The sequence below is a fragment of the Petaurus breviceps genome, unplaced genomic scaffold, assembly GCF_028583685.1.
Source record: "Petaurus breviceps papuanus isolate PSGF00001 unplaced genomic scaffold, PetGlider_PUasm1.0 98, whole genome shotgun sequence".
NCBI classification, from domain to species: Eukaryota; Metazoa; Chordata; class Mammalia; order Diprotodontia; family Petauridae; genus Petaurus; species Petaurus breviceps.
In genome coordinates, this window is record NW_027187460.1 from 31355398 (window position 1) to 31368793 (window position 13396).

Genomic DNA, 13396 nt, shown 5'->3' on the forward strand with positions numbered 1-13396 from the left:
TCGCAAGAGGTTGGGGGCATGAAAGTGGGGTTAAGGGGGGAGGGTGGAGAAGGGAGGAGCAATCTATTTACAAGGACCCTTTGAAAATGCAGTAGTAGGACTTTGGCACTATGAACAATTCCATCCGATGAGTGCTCCTTGGGGGTGGAGGCCATAGAAAGGCAGACCCCAGAGCAGCTCAACTCGGAGTCAGCGGTCCTTGGCGATCTTGTCCAAAGGCAGGAAGAGTGAAGTTCTCTGCTCTCTTCATAGGCAGAGCCCCACTAATGATCGGGAGAGTAGGTCTGACTGATTTCTCTGAAAGGGAAACACAAAACACAAGGAGAAAGTATCAGTGAGATGTCCATCATTCACAGGCAAGAGAGCTTATGAGTCTCTTTGCTGACCTTCCAAGCTGGACCCCTTTCAGATTCTTCTTGGGGACAGGAAAAACACAACTGTATTCAAGACTTTCCAGTGTCAGAATTTAGAAGGGACCTCTGAGGTCATCTGGACCAATCTGTATTTGAACACACATCCTTTCTAAGACATTACCCACAAAGGGTCATGCAGCTTTCACCTGAAGACTTCTAGTGAAAGAAGGAAAACTCACAAATTCCCAAGGCAACTCATTCCATTTTTAGATGGCACTAACAATAATAATGGGGAGCTAGGTGGTATACAGAAGACTCCTCTTTAAGTTCAAATCCAGCCTCAGACATTTACTAGCTGTGTGACTCTGGGCAAGTCACTTAGCCCTGTTTGCCTCAGTTCCCTCATCTGTAAAATGAACTGGAGAAGGAAATGGCAAACCATTCCAGTATCTCTGCCAAGAAACATCTAAATGAGGCAAAAAAAGAATCAGATACAACTGAAACAACAAAGATGAGACGCACAGCATGGATGATGGGATTCAAAATGACCTTGGATCAGGATCATAGATCAGTAGTTGAAAGGGCTCTTTGAGGTTATGTCACTTAATTAAGGGACTCAATAGAATCTGAAAGCTAGGGGATACAGTGCTGGGTCTGGAGTCAGGAAGAACCAAGTTCAGATCTGGCCTATGTGACCCTGGGCAAGTCACAGCCTCTGTCTCTCTCAGTTTCCTCAGCTGTAAAATGGGGATATTATTAGCATCTCCTTCTCAGGGTTATTGTGAGTTTGAAATGACATTTATAAAGCCCTTAGCACAATTCTTGGTACACAGTAGATGCTTAATAAATGCTTGGTGTCTACCTTCCCTTTCATTTGGCAGTTTGTTTTGTAACTAATACACTTGCCATTTCATATAGTTCTTTGTGATGTAACATTTTTACTAAAAAAAAAAACCTTTAAAATTCACTTTTAAATTTTATTAATTGCATACAGTAGCATTTAGTGTTTGTTGTATTTCAACTTATATCCCTAGTAAGTTGCCCAAAGCAGGCACTTAAATATTTACTGAATTAAATTCAATGGCTAATACCCAGTTTTTGTTGGGCAATTTTTGACATGCACAGAATTCTGGGTCCTTGGTGTCTCCGGTGGCTCCTCCTCCTCTTTTTCCTTCTTTTTATGATTGCCTTTTTGGCCATAGTTTGCTGTCTTTTCTCCAGAAGAGCTAGGGCAAGTAGCTAAAAGGAGGATTTGGAATAAAGGCCAAGGGAGTTGAGATTACTCACTTAAAGGAAATTACTGTTTGGCGAAGATTGTAAAAGATGGAGACAGAGGGCCTGTGGGAAGACAGGCCCATCAGTACACTGTTGGTGAAGCTGTCAAGGTGGTCCAACTGTTCTGGGGGAAAATGTGGAATTCTAAAGAAACATAACTGAACTGTTTATATCTCAGGGGGTAGCCTAGCAGACACAGTCCTGGACATGGAATTAGGAAGACCTGAGTTCAAAACCTCTCTCAGTTACTTACCAGTAGTTTCCCCATCTGTAAAATGGGGATAGTAACAACATGGATCTCTCAGGGTAGTTTTGAGGACCAAACATATGTAAAGTGTTACAGTTCAGGATTACAAACTTTAATGAACTATATAAATGTTTGTTATTATTAGACACTTTGATCTAGGGAATACATCTGTTGAGTATATATTTCAAGGATGTCAGACAGAGTCCCATATCTAGCAAAACAGTCAGAGCTGAACTTTCTGTCGGTAGTAAAAAAAAAAAAAACTGTATAAACCATGTGCTTTTTTGTTTGAGGAATAGTTGGAAAAATTGTGGTCTAAGAATGTAACAGGCTATTATTGCACCATAAGAAACAACACAAGGTGTTAGATAGGTGGCACAGCAGATAAAGCACGAGCCTTAGAATCAGGAGGACCTAAGCTCAAATTCAGCTTCAGACACTTACTAGTTGTGTGACCCTGGGCAAGTCACTTAACTCAGAGGAGGAGGAGAAAGAAAAGAAGGAAGGAAGAACACAGAAGGAATTCAGGGAAACATGCGGAAGACTTGAATAGATGTATGTGGAATGAAGGAAACAGAACAACAGACATTGTGGCTACAAAAATGAAAATACACCAGAAATCAGATTCCACATAAGACCCAGTTTTGGTTCCAAAGAACAGAAGATACAACACATCTCTTGTCTGTGGAGATACGGCAGACTATGGTGGCAGAACGGTGTATACACTAACAGATTCAGTATTACGTTTAGCTTACCCATCTGCCATTTTTGTAAGGGAAGGCTTTATGGGACTGTGGTACAACCAACAAAAGACATTAGTAGTAAAAGAAAAACAATAAAGTTGGTTGAGGGATATTGCATAAGTGGTTAGTTTTTATTAGGTTCTATTTATGGTTTCCTGTATCAGAGGTTAATGGAAAATTATTTGGAAATGTGTCACTAATCAGTCTGGTTATTAGCTTTGAGAAATAATTTTACCTTACATTGGCCCAGGAATGTTTGCAAAACTGCACAGTTGACAAAGACTGTTCGCATATGGTGCATTACTAGCAAAAGAGGGTCTGCGGGGTGCATTATCTGTGCAGGTAAAAATAACCCGTGCTATTTTCCGAAGCTCACAATGCAGACAAGCTGGCTTAGTGTGGCCTCTGGAGACATTCTACCCTATTCTGTTTAGTTCCAAAGTAAAACCATTCATTAAAGTATCTCTTGTCAGGGAATGGTCAGTTCAAAGTGTAACACTGGAGGAAGGTGTGGTATCATGCCAAGAGCACTGGATTTAGAGCTAGAAGACTTGGGATGGAGCCCCTGTTCTTAGATGCGATCATTAGCGAGGGGTGATCTTTACTCCTATGCAAATCAGTTTCCTCTTCTGTAAAATGGGAGTTCTGTTTGTACTGTCTCCTTTATGGGGTTGTTATAGAAAATAAAGGAGGCAGAACCTAGGGAAGGTTTTGGTAAAGAAAAAATTCTAACAAATGAGGGTTGTCCCAAGTCGTCCCAAAGAATGATGTGCCTGGAAAAGTAGTAGAGTACCCATGACTGCAAGAGGAAGGTTTGCAAGTGGGGGCTGGATAACTGTAGGCTTGGGGATGGTATAGATCAGAGGCATAAGACTCCAACAGAAGTGGGCAATGCGGTATTTTGATCTAGAAAGCCACACAACATCTGTTGTTGCTGAGTTGTTTGTCTGACTCTCCCATGAGCCCATTTGGGGTTTTCGTGGCAGAGATACTAGATGGTTTGCCATTTCCTTTTCCAGATGAGTAAACTGAGGCAGATATAGTTAATGACTTGCCCAGGGTCACACAGCTAGTAAGTGTCTGAGGCTGGGATTTGAACTCAGGAGGATGTGTCTTTCTGATTCCAGACCCCAAGCTCTATCCACTGCACCACCTAGCTGCCCCATAGTAACATTATCTATGTTCTCTTATATTTTTTATTTGGTTAAATATTTCCCAATTACATTTTAATCTGGTTTGAACAATGTGTAGGGGCGTGTTTAACACCTTTGTCATAGAGGACATTTCTGGTTGGTTATCGTTTGGATGATGGGGAAGGAGGGGTAAATATGCATTTTTATAGCACCTACTATGTGTTAGGCAGGGGCAACTAGGTACAGTAGATAGAGTGCTGGACCTGGAGTCAGGAAGACTCATCTTCTCAAGTTAAAATCTGGCCTCACGGGATAGCTAGGTGGCGCAGTGAATAGAGCACTGGCCCTGGAGTCAGGAGGACCTGAGCTCAAATGTGACCTGAGACACGACTCACTTATTAGCTGTGTGACCTTGGGCAAGTCACTTCACCCTATTTGCCTCAGTTTCCTCATATGTCAAATGAGCTGGAAAAGGAAACAGCAAGCCATTCCAGTATCTTTGGCAAGAAAACCTCAAATGGCATCACAGAGAACAGGACATGACCGAACAATAACAACAAAATGTACCAAGCGCTGTGCTTTAAAAATATTATCTTCTGTGATCCTCAAAACAACCCTCAGAAGTAGGTGCTGTTATTACTCCCATTTTGCAGATGAGGAAACTGAGGCAAACAGGGTTAAGTGACTTGCCCAGGGTCACACAGCTAGTAAATGTCTGAGGCGAGATTTAAACTCAGGTCTTCCCGACTCCAAGCCCAGTGTTCTACCTTCTGGGCCACCTAGCTCCCTCTAGGCCAGACAACCTCTCTCAAAGCACCATGGATCTAGAGTTGGTGCATCCCACAAGGCCACCGAGTTTGAGCTACTTATTTTATAGATGAAGAAAATGAGGTCCAGGGAGGTTAGGTCTCCCCAAGTTCACACAGGTCCAATGTGACAGGAGGAGGGGGTAAGGACTAAGAAGCCAGGTCTCCGGATTCCAGATTTTATCATATCAAGATGTCAGTGTCTTACAAAGGAAATCTGGGCAGCCTTTGGAAGGCTGTGTGATTTCATCTTTGGGAGCTCCCTCCTCTCCCATTAGGTCATGAGCTCCTTTAAGAGAGGGGCTGTCTTTTGATTCTTTTCATATTCCCAGAGCTCAGTACAGAGCCTGGCACACAGTAGGTGGTTAATAAATCCTGACTATTGACTGATTGCTCATTATGTACAGCACCAAATTCTTTTATTGGAGAAAATGTTCATGATCATGTAGCTTCTGTGTAACATCCAAATCTTTGCCTTTTTCCTGAACCAGGTTGTCCCAATATATTTCCTCTCATCTTCACCTTTTTCTAACTTTGCACGAAAGTCTGCAAGTGGCAGAGTGCAAGTTAAGTGTGACTTGGAGGATTTTACCAGGTTCTTCCTAGAACTTTTTTTTTTTTTAAAGCAATTGGGGTTAAGTAACTTGCTCAAGGTTACACGGCCAGTTATTTCAGGGTGTGGTGCTAAGTATCTGAGCCCGGATTTGATCCCAGATCATCCTGACTCTGGGGCTGGTGCTCTTACTCACTATGCTACCTGGCCGCCCCATTCCTAGAACTTCTTTACCCTTGGCAACTGATATTGTGGCATAGATTGCAGTTATTTTCATGGGGGTCTTTTTTTTTTTTTTTTGCAAATACTTATATTTAATCCTGCAATAGCTGATGATGAAACCCAGTCAAATAATGCTTTTGTAGTCTTTGGGCATAGAAAACCTAATCTGCCGACTCCTTTCTCTGCCTCCCCAGGGTACCTGTGAGTTAGCAATCCATTAACTGTAATTTCCTTCTTTCTCCTGGTTTCATGTGCAGCAAGAAAGACAAGCTGGATATGATTAAGTACCTCCAGTAATATGTCCACTTGCTGGACAAAGATATTTAAAATACAAATAATCAAATTAAAATTTATTGATAGTTTAAAAACTGTGATTCTCAGCACCCTCTGCCCATCTCCCCACTGGTATCCCACTGTTACCTCAGAAATGGGATGAAGGCCATACAGGTTTGAAGGGCATTTTTTGTTACAGGGGTCATAATTTTTTTTAATTTTTTTTTTTAAAGCAATAGGGGTTAAGTAACTTGCTCAAGGTTACACAGCCAGTTATTTCTGGGTGTGGTGCTGAGTATCTGAGCCCGGATTTGATCCAGGTCATCCCGACACTGGAGCCGGTGCTCTTACTCGCTGAGCCACCTGGCCGCCCCTAAGCAATTGGGGTTAAGTAACTTGCTCAAGGTTACACGGCCAGGTGTTTCTGGGTGGGTGCTAAGTGTCTGAGCCCGGGATTCGATCTCCAGGTCTTCTCAACACTGGAGCCGGTACTCTTACTCGCTGTGCTACCTGGCCGCCCCTTACAGGGGTCATAATTAAAGTCTTTCCAGCATGGTAGAGCCTGTCAGGGCCTATACTTTGCCAATGCAGCCAGTTAGGAATCAAGTCTATATTATGAGGAGGCATCAGAAGCTGGACTATGTCTTAGCAAACTTCCAAGATGTGAGCAGATATGACGCTAAGTGTCCAGAGGGGACCAGATCACTACTTCTTCCCACCACTAGGCTGAATAAAGCAAATGATTCCAAGGCCAGTGCATACATGCAAAAAATCAGCCAAGAGTAGGTGGCTCTTAATCTAGGATCTGTGAACTTCCTAAAAAATTTTTTTTGATAACTGGATTTCAATACAATTGGCTTTCTTTGTAATCCCATGTATTTTATTTTAGGCCTTTAAAAATATTATTCTGAGAATAGGCTTCACACAGTCTGCCAAAGGGATCCATGATGTGGAGAAAAAAGGGTTATGTCTCTCTGATCTAAAGGTTCTTTTCCAGATAAGATTGTATACAGCATTCAAGTTCTCAGGTATGGGGACTGCGTTAGGGCAGGGTTTCTTTTTTTTTCTTTTTTCTTGTGTGTGTGGGGGAAGGCAGGGCAATTGGGGTTAAGTGACTTGCCCAAGGTCACACGGCTAGTGTGTCAAATGTCTGAGACTAGATTTTAATTCAGGTCCTCCTGGCTTCAGGCTTGCTGTATTCACTGTGTTACCTAGCCACCCCTAGGGCAGGGTTTCTTAAACCTTTTTTTTTGTGATCTGGCCTCCTTGGGGAGTCTGGTGAAGGCTATGGACCCCTTTTTCAGAGTAATGCTCTTAAATGAATAAAACACATGATTGATTACAAAAGAAACTAATTATGTTTCATCAAAACAGTGAAAAACAAATAAACAATAACACAAAACAAGGTCAAGGACCTCAGACTAAGAATCCCTGATTTACTTATATGAATCTGAAGGCCCCTTCTAGTTTTTACATTCAGTGTAGAATTCTACTTCAGACAGTGTTGGTAAAAGTACTAGGTACAGGTTTCCCATCCCTGTAGACAATAGTAAAACCCAACAGAAATCTAAGTTATTCTGATGTTTAAAAGGTAGTTTGCTCAATGTTTGTCTATGCATCTCTCCACCCCCTTCCTGAAACCCCCAAATACACATGAGACCATAGGCTAAGCACAAAGTCACCCTGAAATCTATCTTTTTTGCAAACTGATTGGAAAAATCTCGCTTTCCCTTTCTGGATGGTGCTCAAAGCACGGCCCCCTCTCCATCTGGCAAGTGAGTACACTTTTAGGTTTTCTGTCTCATTGTACATGGTTTGAAACAAACACTATCTTCCCATCCTGCAAGCTAGCAATGAAAAAAGCTGAAAAGGGTTCTCTGTTTACCCGATCAGAAGGTCAAAAGGGAGGCAGGGGAGAAATTATGTCTGGAATAGAGCTTTTTTTTTTTTATTTTTTTGCTCGTGAAAAAAAAATCACAGATGATGTTTGTGGGTAATTTAGTGCATTAACAGATACACCCCTGAGTCTCAGTAGTTCGGGCTGTGTTTCTTCTAGGAGCTTCTTTAAGGGAGCAACAGTGAGTGAATCAGGAGCCACAGGATTGGGGGGGTGAGCATGGGGGCCAGGAGCTCCCAAGGAGGCCCACTACCAAATACCAAAAGAGGAAAACATTTGTTCTCATACCAGAAGGCCAGGCCTGGGCATGAGCCTGGGGTGGGGGGGTGGGGGGCAGGGATGATGGAGAGGTGGCCAAGGTCCCCAGGAAAAGCTGGTTTTACTTATCTAATACCAGCAGTTTCCATGGTTAGAACTGAAATTTGTGTGTTTTCATATTACATTATATTATTTCATTTGATCCTCATAGCAAGTCCTTTGGAGAGATAGTAAAAATATTACTGCCCCCCATTCTATAGATGGGGAAAATAAGGCATAGAAAGTTTAGATGAATTACCCAAGGCCACACAGCTACTATGATGTGGGACCCAGTTTCTAGAAATTAATAATAATGACAGCAATATATAATTATATTAAATATTATATGTTATATATTAATAATACATAAGAAATATTATTTAATTAATAATAATGTATATAATCGCTACATAACATTTATAAAGCCATGTGCTAAGTGCTTTACAATTATTATCACATTTGATCCACATAACAACCCTGGAAGGTGGATGCCATTATTATCCTCATTTTAAAGATAAGGAAACTGAGGCAAGCAGAGGTTAAAGTGACTTGCTCAGGGTCACACAGCTAGTGTCTGAGGACAGATGTGAACTCAGTTCTGCCTGACTCCCAGCCCAGTACTCTATCCATGTGTTGCTCCAGTCCACTTTCATTTCCCTCACATGCAAACGTATAACTAGGGCAGGGAGAAAAGGACTTTGCCTCAGGTACTGACATGGGCCATGACTGAGTGGGAAAGAGGGTTCTCAAGAATGAGCAAAAGAGGGAGGGTGCCAGATGCGCTACTTCCCCTCCCAGACTGTTCTTTATACCATGCTGGCATCTAAGAATCCTCAGATTAAATAGTAAGACCTACTCTCCTTTAATAAATGATTCGGGGGAAAGTGAATTAAATTAGAAGCATTTTTCCCCTAGATCAGAGGCATCAAAATGGATGGTATAAAAACAAACAAAAATATACTTACCTCCAAAATAAAAACCAAACCCAAACTCTTAAACCAGATTTCCCCCTTAATAGGCCCAACTTTCAAGCTGGACATCCAAACAAGTGTATGAACAGAGGCCCCTGGGACACATCTCACCTAGCATCTTTCTTGTTCACAAAGGATCCTGCTGGATGGTTTAAAAGGCAGATAGCACAGTCCAAGCACTTGTGGAAAAGTGTTCTCAAAGTTCTTGTAACTGCTTAGTTTGTATTTGAAGTCAGGTGCCAGAGGGAAGGAGAGAGCCCAGAAAGCAGAGCATGGTCTCCAAGCCCACTTTCTTACTTGTAGCTGCCAGGAGGAACCTTCCGGGAGGAAAAGACTCAAGGGGTGGGTAAGGATGGAAGGGAAAGAGGGAACTATTTCTTTCAGTCTCCCTAGCTTTAACTTGGTCTAGGGTTCAAGTCTATGGATATAAACACAGCCACAGAGTTGTTAAGAATTTAGAATTACAGAATATCAGAAGGGGAAAGGACCTCAAATATCATTTTGTAACCCTCATTTATTTTTATAGACAAGGAAACTGAGTCCCAGAGAAGTTCTGTAAATCAACTGGCTGAGGTCAGTTGGGATCAGGGACTAGAACGCAGGTCTCCTGACTTTTGGCACACTGAGCTATTACCCACCATTATCTATCTCAATTTCAATCTCTGTCGGATGGGGAGGATAATATCTGTCTTATTTATCTCACAAAATTGCTTTGAGGATCAAAAGAGCATTTTTTTTTAAGATAAAAGGTCTTGGGGGTGGCTAGGTGGTACAGTGAGTACAGCACCAGCCCTGAAGCCAGGAGGACCTGAGTTCAAATCCGGCCTCAGACACTTAACACAAAAACCTAGCCGTGTGACCTTGGGCAAGTCATTTAACCCCAATTGCCCTCCAAAAAAGGAAAAAAAGATCTGAGTTCAAATCTGACCTCAGACACTTACTTAAAAGGGGTGGCTAGGTGGTGCAGTGAGTAAGAGTGCTGGCTCCGGAGTCGGGAGGACCCGGGATCAGTTCCAGTCTCAGATACTTAACACACACACACACACACACACACACACACACACACACAACTGGCCGTGTAACCTTGGGCAAGTTACTTAACCCCAATTACTTTAAAAAAAAATAAAAGGTCTTACAATATAAAGGAAAAAAGACACACTAGATTTAAGAAGCAGAAAGATCTGAATTCAAGATGGTGGTCACTTCAGAAGTCACTGAATCCAAGCTCAATGGAAATTCTCAATGGAAAAGGACTTTGTAATTTATTGAATGAGAATTCCTTTTACAATATCACCAAGATGATATGGTCATCCACATAAACCCAAGACATCCCAAAAAAGCCCATTTTACTATTGGACAGGTCAAATTGTAAGGAAGTACTTCCTTTAGTCATTACTTCTCTTCCATCTAGGAATTTGGGATAGGGAAGGCAAAGAAATCTGGGCAGAGGTCTAAATATGTAGCCTAGAATTTAAGAAAGCAGATACTCAAGGGTTCAGGGGAAAGGCTCTGTTAGATCCCAGGAACTAAAATTCTATGGAGGAAGTCAGCTCAAGATGGATGAAAAATTCTTTGGGGGAAGCTAGGTGATGCAGTGAATAGAGCATTGGCCCTGGAGGCAGGAGGACCTGAGTTCAAATCTGGCCTCAGACACTCAACACACTTATTAGTTGTGTGACCTTGGGCAAGTCACTTAACCCCAACTGCCTTGCCTTCCCCCTCCAAAAACAAAGAAACAAAAAACCCCCAAACTTATTAGCTTCATGATCCCAGACAAGTAACTTAACTTCTGTCTGCCTCAGTTTCATCAACTGTAAAATGGGGTTAACAGTGTTATTGTACCTACTTCCCAGGATTACTGTTAATGAACAAATGAGATAACATGTAGAGAGTATGGTGCAACTCTTAAAGCACTATTATCAATGTTGGTTATTATTATAGATATTACTTTACTTCTGTTTTCTCTGATAAGAATTATCTACAGATTAGAAAGTACAAAACAAGAATGAATAAAACAAGTTGAAACCCAGGATAAGTATGGAGTAAGAGAGTCCCTAGCCACCCTTTATGAGTTGAATCAATAGGCTCAAAATGAATTCTATTCCCTGACACTGAAGGTCATCTAGTTACTGTCTGAAAGATCATGAACAATAGATAAGGTGCCACAGTGTAGAGATGGAAAAATGTCCTGATTTATGAAAAAGAACACAGAGTGGTGTAAGGTCCACTGGGCTTGATTTTGATTATTGGCAAAAGTCTAGGGCATATCATTGGTCACCCAGAATCCTGAGTTGGAAAGGACCTCAGAGTTCATCTAGTCCAGCCTGGATGTGAGCAGGAATCCCAAAAACCTTACCAATAAATGGTCATCTAGCCTCTGCCAGAAGTCCTTCAATGAAGAGGAGTCTCGCAGACTATTCCACTTTTGAACCACTCCCATTATTAGAAGTTTTTCCTAAAGATTCCTAGTGAGTCACTCTCTCTGTGGCTTCTGCCCAAAGAAGCACTCACTGAAAAAGACAGTGGACTTGGTATTCACAGTCCTGAATTCACATCTCACTTCTGACACTTGGAAGTATTGTGATCATGGGCAGGTTCCTAAAATGCAATAGGCCTATTCCTTCATGTGTAAAACAGAAGGAAAGAAGGAAACAAGCTTGTATTAAACACTTACTATGTACCAGTACTAAGTGCTGGGGATAAAAATGTAATGACAGTCCCTGCCCTTCGGGAGCTTACATTCAATTGGGGGACAGCAACTCATAAAAGGAAGCTGAAACACAAGAGGCTGGGTTAGAAATGGAGGTACCAGTATGGGTCCATAGTCAAGGAACAGGGCCAGAAGGGGAATGAAAGTTAGCTAATAAGTGGCTGAGGATGGATTTGAATTCAGGTCTTCCTGACTCAAGGCCCAGTGTCCTATCCATTGCCTCACCTAGATGCCAGCAATGATAGGTAATACTGAAAGACAGAACAAGGATCCCCAAAGGTACCAATGGGCAAAAGCACTGAGGCAAAGCTAATAGAATTAAATAAAGATAAATATAAAGTCTACCATCTGGGTTTAAAAAAAATCAACATCATAAGCATGAGCCGGGGGTAGGTACTGGCTAGACAGTAATATGAGAAAAGATCAGGCCTGCTAGACCACTATGAATGAACACTGCGACTTAGCAGCCAGAAAAAGCTTGGATGGTCTGGAGGATGAATCAAGGGGGGAGGCACAATGTCCAGGACTCAGTGCTGTGATAAGCTGAGCTGTTCTTTGCCTTAGTCAGACCCCACATGGAATATGAGGTTTGTTTTGGATACTAAATTTTAGGAAGGACATTAATAATCTTAAGAGGAGGCTATAGGATGGTGATGGGTCTTTGGTATCCACAAAGACATCCCCTGGAGGGCTACCAGAATGATGAAGGTCTTTAGTTTCTACCACCTGTGGATTATCCAAAAGAACTGGGGATGTCTGGCCTAAAGAAGATGACTTGGAGGTGGGGAACCATGATAGCTACCATCCTCACATTTTGAGGGTGATGAGGTGGAAGTATGTGTGGGGGGGAAGGGGAGGATTAGATTGCTATTTTTGACCTCAAGGGCAGAATTAAGAGAAAGGTATGGGAGCTACAGAGGCAGATTTGGTTTGAAGACTGGAAGGTTCCTAACAATGTGGACTGGCCCCAAACTGAAACAGGATGCCTTGGGAGGTGCCCATTTCCTATCCCTGGAGATTTCTGAACAAAGTCTGGGTATGTTGTAGAGGTGGTCCCCGTGGAAGTCCAGCTAGCACTAGAGGATCTCTGAGGTTACTTTTAACCCTCAGATTCCATGGGTGCCTATGTGAATCTGCGTGTGAGGTGAGTACCTTGGCTAGCACCTAAGTATTACACCCCAATGCTGAGCAAACAAACACCTGCATATGTAGGACTAGCTTTGTACCTGTCGTGGATTTCTGTATTTTTCTAAAGTAACCTTTTTGTTGGTATGGTACTGAATAAATAAATTAATTTAGGTAGTTACATCATTTTTATATTAGCACAGACCAATCAGGAGTAATTTAATACTCCTCCACTTGTTTAGGCCTGTCTTATTTCTATATCTAGCTGCCACGGAAAACAAAACAACAAATGTTTTCCTTAAATTCACTTATTAAAGCTAGTTTACTTAGTCTTAGAAAGGGGTAGACCAAGTATAGTATCTAACCTAACAATCTGTCAGAGGCAGCTAGGTTGCTCAGTGGTTAGAGTGCTGGGCCTGGAATCTAGAGGACCTGAGTTTGAATCTAGCCTCAGATACTTACCACCTACATGATCCTGGCAAGTCACTTATTCTGTCTGCCTCAGTTTCCTCATCTGTAAAATGTGGTAAGAGTACTTAGATAGATTTATCTATCTCTCTATTGATCACTTTCCAAATCTTAAAGTAATATATGAAAATTGCAGCTGTTGAGCTAATTCCACAAAAAATCCCTACGTACACATGTCTAAAGGATGTGGAAGAACAGAGCTAAGAGGACATGAGGTTGGAGGGAATGTTTGCGGCCAGCGATTTAAAAAAAAAAATCACCACCTCATTTTGATGAAACATGTTCTCTGCTCAAGAGATCTGTGGGCTGGGCTAACACTGCCT

General features: G+C 41.9%; 1 protein-coding gene across 11 annotated transcripts in view; it reads right to left on the minus strand.

Moving 5' to 3' along the window:
* The window catches only part of ZHX2 (zinc fingers and homeoboxes 2), a 225903-nt gene continuing 212507 nt past the window's right edge, over positions 1–13396 (minus strand). For all 11 annotated transcript variants that reach the window (XM_069081265.1, XM_069081269.1, XM_069081266.1 and 8 more), the window contains one exon: positions 1–297. Coding sequence is in view for 1 of the 11 variants with exons in the window: in XM_069081271.1 (XP_068937372.1) it covers positions 179–297 (119 nt within the window). In the remaining 10 variants the exon portion in view is untranslated. The remainder of the gene's footprint in view (positions 298–13396) is intronic.